The sequence below is a fragment of the Acytostelium subglobosum genome, assembly GCF_000787575.1.
Source record: "Acytostelium subglobosum LB1 DNA, scaffold: scaffold12, whole genome shotgun sequence".
NCBI lineage: Eukaryota > Evosea > Eumycetozoa > Acytosteliales > Acytosteliaceae > Acytostelium > Acytostelium subglobosum.
The window spans coordinates 196470-204823 of NW_012236521.1; the positions used below are offsets into that span (position 1 = coordinate 196470).

General features: G+C 49.1%; 5 protein-coding genes across 5 annotated transcripts; all 5 read right to left on the reverse strand.

The window, feature by feature from the left end:
• Nucleotides 1-2110: 2110 nt before the first annotated feature.
• SAMD00019534_063710 (hypothetical protein) lies at nt 2111-2293 on the reverse strand (the record flags this gene model as incomplete). The annotated part of the gene is made up of 1 exon (XM_012898191.1): nt 2111-2293. The coding sequence occupies one exon, from the start codon at nt 2291-2293 to the stop codon at nt 2111-2113; it is 183 nt and encodes a 60-aa protein (XP_012753645.1).
• Nucleotides 2294-2548: 255 nt separating this feature from the next.
• On the reverse strand, nt 2549-2785 carry SAMD00019534_063720 (hypothetical protein; the record flags this gene model as incomplete). The annotated part of the gene is made up of 1 exon (XM_012898192.1): nt 2549-2785. One exon carries the CDS (start codon nt 2783-2785, stop codon nt 2549-2551), a length of 237 nt encoding a protein of 78 aa, XP_012753646.1.
• A 463-nt stretch (nt 2786-3248) lies between these two features.
• Nucleotides 3249-3620, reverse strand: SAMD00019534_063730 (hypothetical protein; the record flags this gene model as incomplete). Its single annotated transcript, XM_012898193.1, has 2 exons — nt 3249-3326; nt 3420-3620. 2 exons carry the CDS (start codon nt 3618-3620, stop codon nt 3249-3251), a joined length of 279 nt encoding a protein of 92 aa, XP_012753647.1.
• A 433-nt stretch (nt 3621-4053) lies between these two features.
• SAMD00019534_063740 (hypothetical protein) lies at nt 4054-6231 on the reverse strand (the record flags this gene model as incomplete). The annotated part of the gene is made up of 2 exons (XM_012898194.1): nt 4054-6116; nt 6186-6231. 2 exons carry the CDS (start codon nt 6229-6231, stop codon nt 4054-4056), a joined length of 2109 nt encoding a protein of 702 aa, XP_012753648.1.
• An 881-nt stretch (nt 6232-7112) lies between these two features.
• SAMD00019534_063760 (hypothetical protein) lies at nt 7113-8325 on the reverse strand (the record flags this gene model as incomplete). Its single annotated transcript, XM_012898195.1, has 2 exons — nt 7113-7135; nt 7248-8325. Coding segments are annotated over 2 exons (1101 nt in total), but the record flags the coding sequence as incomplete, so codon positions are not given.
• Between the last annotated feature and the right edge of the window lie 29 nt (nt 8326-8354).

An 8354-nucleotide genomic window follows, 5' to 3' on the forward strand; every position in this document is an offset into this window, starting at 1 on the left:
CCTCGACAACGACCTCTGGTACTACCACGGCTACTGGCACCTCAACTACCACCTCGGGTACTACCACTGCCACCACCGGCAACTCGACCACGTCAGGAACTACCACCACAGCTACCGGAACATCCACGACCACATCAGGAACTACCACTGCCACAGGCCCGTCCACGACCACTTCTGGCACTACCACTGCTACTGGCACTACGACCACAACATCCGGAACAACTGGTAACTCGACAACTACCTCAGGTACAACCACAGCCACTGGTACTTCGACCACGACCTCTGGAACTACTGGTAACTCGACAACCACCACTGCCACCTCCACTACCACAAGCGGTACTACCACAGCCACAGGTACCTCAACGACAACCTCTGGCACCACAACTGCAACTGGAACATCCACGACGACATCAGGCACGACTGGCAACTCGACAACTACCTCAGGTACCACAGCAACCGGAACATCGACAACCACTAGTGGCACGACTACTGCTACTGGTACATCCACAACGACCTCTGGAACTACCACTGGCAACTCGACAACTACTTCCGGTACTACCACAGCCACTTCAACGACTACCTCTGGAACTACCACAGCAACTGGAACATCGACAACCACTAGTGGCACTACTACTGCCACAGGAACATCGACCACGACCTCTGGAACTACCGGTAACTCGACAACGACCTCTGGTACTACCACTGCCACTGGCACCTCGACAACGACCTCTGGTACYACCACGGCTACTGGCACCTCAACTACCACCTCGGGTACTACCACYGCCACTGGAACATCTACSACTACCTCAGGAACGACCGGTAACTCGACAACTACCTCCGGTACTACCACCGCCACAACGACAACATCAGGAACTTCCACCACTACTGGCACTTCTACGACTACATCTGGTACTACCTCAGCTACAACCGGTAACTCGACCACTACTACATCCGGTACTTCAACGACAACATCAGGTACCACAACTGCAACTGGAACATCGACTACCAGCGGAACTACCTCTGCCACAACATCTGGAAACACCACGACCTCGGGTACTACCACAACCACCTCTACAACCACATCTGGCACCACAACTGCTACTGGCACCTCCACGACTACCTCTGGAACAACTGGTAACTCGACCACCACCGGCACATCTACCACTAGTGGCACCACTTCGACCACCACCTCTGGAACTACCACTGCCACCTCCACTACCTCAGGTACTACCGGTAACTCAACGACAACATCAGGTACTACCACTGCTACCGGCACTTCGACGACCACCTCTGGTACTACCACTGCCACTGGCACCTCAACGACAACATCTGGTACCACCACAGCCACAACTGGCAACTCGACCACCACCAGCGGCACTACTACCTCGGGAACTACCACCGCCACTAGCACTACCACCTCCGGTACGACAACAGCCACATCGACAACATCTGGCACTACCGGCAACTCGACCACCACATCTGGAACTACCACTGCTACCTCGACCACATCTGGCACAACTGGTAACTCGACCACCACCGGAACGTCAACAACTACCTCGGGAACAACCACTGCCACCTCGACGACAACATCAGGAACTACCACTGCCACATCGACCACATCGGGAACTACTGGTAACTCGACCACAACCGGAACGTCAACGACCACCTCAGGCACCACTACTGCCACATCGACAACATCAGGCACAACTGGTAACTCGACCACTACTGGAACGTCAACAACTGCCTCGGGAACGTCTACAACCACCTCTGGTACTACCACTGCCACATCGACAACATCYGGCACWACYGGYAACTCGACYACCTCAGGAACGTCAACCACCACATCTGGCACGACTGGTAACTCGACAACCTCGGGTACATCAACAACTACCTCTGGCACGACCTCCGCTACATCTGGCACTACCTCGAGCAACAGCACTACCACGAGCACATCCACAACCTCTGGCACCACAGGTCCATCCACCAGTACATCGGATAACTCCACGACCACGAGCTACTCCACTACATCCCAGACCTCTACCGCCCAGTCCACTTCTGGCCAGTCCACAACCGGAACCGGTGTGTCCTCAACTGCATACTCGTCCACCGCTCAGTCTACCACAGCCCAGTCCACTACCGCCCAGTCCTCCACTGTCAACACCATAACTGCCCAGTCCACCACCGCCCAGTCCTCCACCGCCCAGTCTACAACTGAGCAGTCGACCACCGGCACAGGATTCTCGACGACCGAACAATCATCGTCGGCCTGGTCCACCACTGAGCAGTCGACCATCGGCTCTGGATACTCGTCCACCACCTCCCAGACCTCGACCGCCCAGTCCACCAGCGCGCAGTCCACCACCGGTGTGACATCGACCACCTCACAGACACCCGAGCCATCGACCACCAGACAATCCACCTCTGCCTTGCCCACAACCAGATACTCAACTACCGCACAATCGTCAAGTGAGAGTCCAACCACAGGAGTGACCACAACATCCCAGTCGACAACTGGACAGACCACATCATCGATCACCACCGTCAGTCCTCAGGTCACATCGGTGTCCAACACCACAGCCACTCCCGCCCCAGGCACTGCCACGACCTCTACCACCGGCCAGGTCACAACATCATCGACCACCAGCTCAACCACGACCCCATCGACCATTAGCACCACTGGCTCTACCTCTACCTCTACCGCCCCAGTGACCACATCACCAGAGCCCCCAGTCACACCGACAACATCCGAGTCTGGAGAGCCCCTCACCAAGGTCCCAATTGACATCACAAGCAGTAAGTATCTTTAAACAATCAACTCAATCAAGGTAGTAGTAATAGTTACTAACTACTTCCTTCCTTCCTCTTCTTCTTCTTTATCTTCTTTAGCCACCACAGGTACTGCACACCGATCTGCCGGCGTCTCGACTCTGAGCATCGTAGTCGTACCAATTGTATCACTATTGATCATGTCCCTGTTCTAAATCAATCAATAATAAACATCACCATCATCATGATCTCATTGCCTTGTTGCAATGGGGATCATCGATCACTCAAATGTTCTTTGTCGCCTTCCTTTAGTTTGTTTGTTTGATCGTTGCTCGCAAGTGTTGTCATGTGGCGTGGCAACAACAACTACTCGCAGCAGCTGTTGCACGATTGATCAGTTGATATTGACATTGACGCTCTTTTATTCCATTCTCTGCTTAGTATATTCGTATCTCGCATCGCTCGCTTGATTGCTTGACACTTTAGATTGGTATCCTGTACTTGTTAGCAATGACTCGTCGCAGATGATAGTTGAATGGTGACTCGCGCTTTGGTTGTTTCTGTTTGATCAAATAAGTATGTTAGAGATAATGATGATGACGATGATGATGGTGATGATCCCTGAGTGATCCTTGACGCTTGACATGACTTACCAGATCATTCTGACATCTCTCGAGATCCTTGAGCTGACCAGCACACTTGCTGAGCTCAAAGTCGTGTACGTTCAAACAGTATGAGTAGACCTCGACAAAGTCGAAGCAATGCTTTGGCTCCTTCTTTGTGACGATTGTCTTGTTCTTGAAACGAGGAGATAACTTGAATGGGTTATCATCACGATCCTGTGGCTTGCTCATCTTGTATATGTGTTTGTGTTGTGTCTGAGTTGGATTGATTGACTGCTGCTACTGCTACTGCTGCTGCTGCTGCTCCCTGTCTGTCTGTGTCTATGATATGAGTAGATGGGCTCAAGAGGGAAACAAGTATAGAGTATACAAAGGGTATATACTATGGTTGAGTGAGTGAGTGAATGGAGTAAGAGTGAAAGGGTAGAACAAGTACTGATGACAATGGGAAGTTTGTGTTTGTGTCATTCTTGCGTGTGATCACTTTGTCGTTTTTTCACTACTTCAGGTTTTTATCGCACTTCGCAGAGTCTTGTGTTTTGATCATAAAGACGAGTTTGATCAAACTCATCATTCTGGATAAATGTACATAATATGATTTATTGGATTTGATCGGAATGGTTGATTAATGTCGGACGGAATGAAGATATGATTGGTTGGGGGACTACATGAATGACTTGTTGCGATATAATGGATTCTCTTGGTTGTTTGGACTTGGTTCATATAATGGGTTGTTGTTTGATCCAGCTATGCGTTGATCTTGTGACATCTTCCAATATTCATATCCTTTCTTTCCACCGAATATTGCCAGTCCAATTGCAACTGCTCCAGCTAGTATGATACCAGCAATGGCTGCGGCACCAATAGATACTCCAACCTTGACAGCAGTACTCTGGCAACGGAATGGTAGTGGAGTGTAATTTACAAACTCGCATTGATTGGACACATTGTTGCATCGACCGAATTGACATGAGGGGTCGTCGGCAATGCATGGGCGATCAATCTCCACACATCCGACAGTGTTGTCACATACGGCCACGCGACAAAAGTCTGATGGCTGGGGGCACTGACGAGGAGCAAGTTGACAGAGACCCGAGGTCGAGTTGCAAGAGGCGACCTCACACATGTTGTTGGTGGGGCATGACAATGGTGTGTTGATGCATCCAGTCTGCTCGCTACATGAGTCCACAGTGCATGGGTTGCCATCGTCGCATGTATTGGCGGCAAACACGCATGTACCATTGGCGCACGAGTCGATGGTGCAGACATTTCCATCGCTACAGTTGACTGGCGTGCTGACACATTGTCCCTCGACACACTGTGCAGTGTGGCATCCATCAGCGGATGAAGCGCAATCCATGAGAACATGTTTGATCGAGCCATCTGATGGGTCACACGAGTCAATCGTGCATGAATTACCATCACTTCCACTCTTGTCCCTGATTGAGCAGGTGCCATTGTTCAAACAGAATGCCTCCTTGCAGAGGTCGTTAGGCGACTGGCATGGCGATGAGCAGCTCTGGCATCCTTGGATCTCCTGGCACTGTCCCGCATTACATTGTTTACACTCTCCACAGGGCATTGGTGTGTGCTGGCATCCTACCTTGGAGTCGCACGTGTCCACTGTGCACGGATCATTGTCATTGCAATCAATGTCCTTGGACACGCAGTTGCCGCTGTTGGCATCACATGTCGATGACTTGCACACATCATTGATCGAGCAATTCTTGGCCGTGTACTGGCATCCGAGTGTGGGGTTGCACGTCGCGTCGAAGCATGGACGTGCGTCACACTGGCGCACACTATGATCACATTTGCCCGTGGCAGAATTACAAGATGTGAGGTCACACTTGTTGTACGGCGCGCATACCACGGGAGTGTGTTGGCAATAATTCTTCCAATTTCCATTCTTCAAGGTGTCGTTGGTGTAGTCGTTGGGGCAGGAGTCGATCGTGCATGGGTTGTTGTCATTGCAGTCGCGGTCTGGCGAGCAGCACGATCCAATGCCCTGGCACACGCCACAGTAGTCGTAGTATTTGCAGATAAAGTCCAGCTCGGTGACGATCTCGCATTCAGAGTTGACCGTGTGGCGCTCGCAATAGAAGAAGTCAAAGTCGCATAGGTCACCCTTCTGGATGCCCATCTCGGAGAAGTTCACCGTCTTGTAGCTCATCTGATGGATGCCGCCCAGGTCAACCACGAGGCTCTTGTTGATGTACACCCAGACGTCATCGTCGCCAGCAAACGAGAACAGCTCGGTGCCCTGGAAGTGGAAAGCGGCGCTCACATGCAGACAAAAGTGGAAGTTGTGGAAGGTGGTGCCGTTGGAGTATCGCTTGTAGAGTGGCGCGCCAAAGTTGTTGGTGTAGGCGTCCCAGCCCTTGTTGTCGATGGGGAAGAAGTAGTCGTCCAGGAAGTAGTACTTGGTCTTGTCGGTTTGATTGCGCGTCAGCGTGAGGTTGTAGTCCATCTGGATGTTGACGTTTGGCGTGTTGACAAACCACTGCGCGAATGTGTTGGCGTTGGTGATTGCACCGTCGCCTGGTTTGCCAATGAACTGGGGCACACCAGTCTTTTGAATATTATCGCTCACGAGTCCAGGGACCACCTTGCCACCCGTCAAATCATATTCAAAATCTGGATTTAACCATGGATGATGATCGAATATCGTGGCTGTTATAACCTTAGTATCTGGTTGTGATTGTGATCGTGTGATTCCAATTATATCTATATATTTTTGGAAAATAAATTAATTAATTAAATATCCATTATACGTTTGATTGAATGATCACTTACATATACTACAAAGTAGTATTATGGAGAGTAAATATCTTGTTGTCATTATTATATTATTTGATTGTTTGATTGAGTTATTGATCTAATTAGATAATGATGATAGGGAATAATATTAGATGGAACGACAATGGAAATTGATTAACGGTCTCATCAATTGTTTAACAGAATCCAAATATTTTAAAATATGTGTGGCGCCATCCATCAATCCATCCATCCATCACAATCAATCATTGTTATATATCTTTATAGATGGGTGTATATATCGACTATGAGTGAGTGTGGGTGAGTTGATGGATGGGGTGAGTGAGTGATGATGGGTACGAAAGTGATGAGTTGTGTGTGATTAGGGTTGTTGTGTGTGTTTGATTTAAGTATTTATAGAAGTTGAAGTCGGATTATGTGATCAGGGTATTATGACAATGTTATGAGTGATGATGCTGATCTTATGATTGATGGACTATTGATGGGTTCCGAAATACCACCAATGTAGACTTTGATACCTACCTATGATATTCAGTGCCACTCAATCTTGATTGATTGATTGATAGAGGTACTCCCAATCTTAAAATAACATCAACATTGCAACAATGGAGTACTCAATCAATCCTATTAATATCTTGGAGAAGGATTCCATTGTCCATGAATTCAACCAAATACATCGAGTCAAGGTCTGATAGTGTCATGCGTGGCCCAGTGCTCTCAAGAATGAATGTATGAATGAATGAATGATTGGGAATGATGGCCATGGTAATCACTGAATTTGGAGGACCATGCATTGATCATATGACTGGATCGATGTTTGATTGGTTGATAGATAGATTGATTGATGCATATATGAAATCCAAAATCAATTATAACAAACTTTAATACAATATGTCCTCATTAAACATGATGATGATGATTGAGGTGGACCATAAAAGAGGAGTCTCAAGTGAGGATGATCTTCCTCTCTATTGGGAATGAATAGTTAGTGGTTGTATCATTGATTGAGTGTTTGAATGGAATCATTCCATATTGATTGATTGATTGATGTGGAGTGAATGAATGACCGCGAGTACTTACCATAAACATGATGATACTGGATGTCCTGTCTCCTCTTGTGAAACTTGTACACTTTTGAACTCCTCATGGCATTGATCAATCTTTCATTGCTCAAGCTGCTCTCATCAATTCTGATGATCGACACTGAATTGCATTGATCTAGACACTTGACAATGTTGTCAGCCATGTCCTTTGCCTCAAAGCTTAGATAGCCAAATGATATCATCGACAGTGATCCACACGTGGCCAGCTTCTCAACGGCATTCAACAATATCGTCGAGTTGGTGCCCTGTCCAAACTTGATCGTGCGCAGTGTCTGGCATTGGCCAAGTCTCGTGTCAATCCAATCGCGGTAATAACTCGATAGATGTATCTCCAGGTGATGCAGGCCAGCAAAGTAGTCCGTGGGGCTGTTGCACGCCACGGTCGATAGGCGCTTGGTGTCCAACAGCAAGCTCTGTATTGTGTAGTTGACGATGTTGTTGCTGGTCTGCTCATGCTGGTACTTGGGCAGCAGCAGAGTCTGATCGTTTCCAAACTGTTGATACATCCGCAACTTGAGCAGCGTCGTGTTCAGTCGCAGACAGCCCAGGACAGAGTCGACGTTGGGACAGTTGAGCGTAAGGTTCGTGATCGTCTTGTTCTCGACCAAGTATTCAAACAGATCGGGGATGGCCCATTCCACGTCGAACGGACCCGTTATCCGGAGATCCAGCGTGTCGAGCGCGGTACACTGCTTCATGAACTCGGTCAAATTGTTGGGCATGTTGAGATACTGCGCGTTGAATTGGAAGCTGGTGAGCGTTCGCGGCAGGCGCTCATAGAACGCGCTGACACCCAATGAGTAGTAGCACTGTAGCGACTTGAGTTGTCGCTGGGTGTATAGGCTCTCCAGCATCAGCGGGCGCGTGGTCTGGTCGGTCGCGATGCCATTGGGCACCAGGTCGGGGTTGAGATGGTACTCTTGGATGGGCACGGTGATCTGGCGCAGAAGCTCATAGAACTTGTCCTCGGCGTTGGCTATTATGCCGTGCAGGCTGACCGCCTTGCAATGCGCGTTGATATAGGGCAGCAGCCGGCCGATCATCTGGAGATCGGACTGATAGTCGATGTAGAGCGTGATGTGCG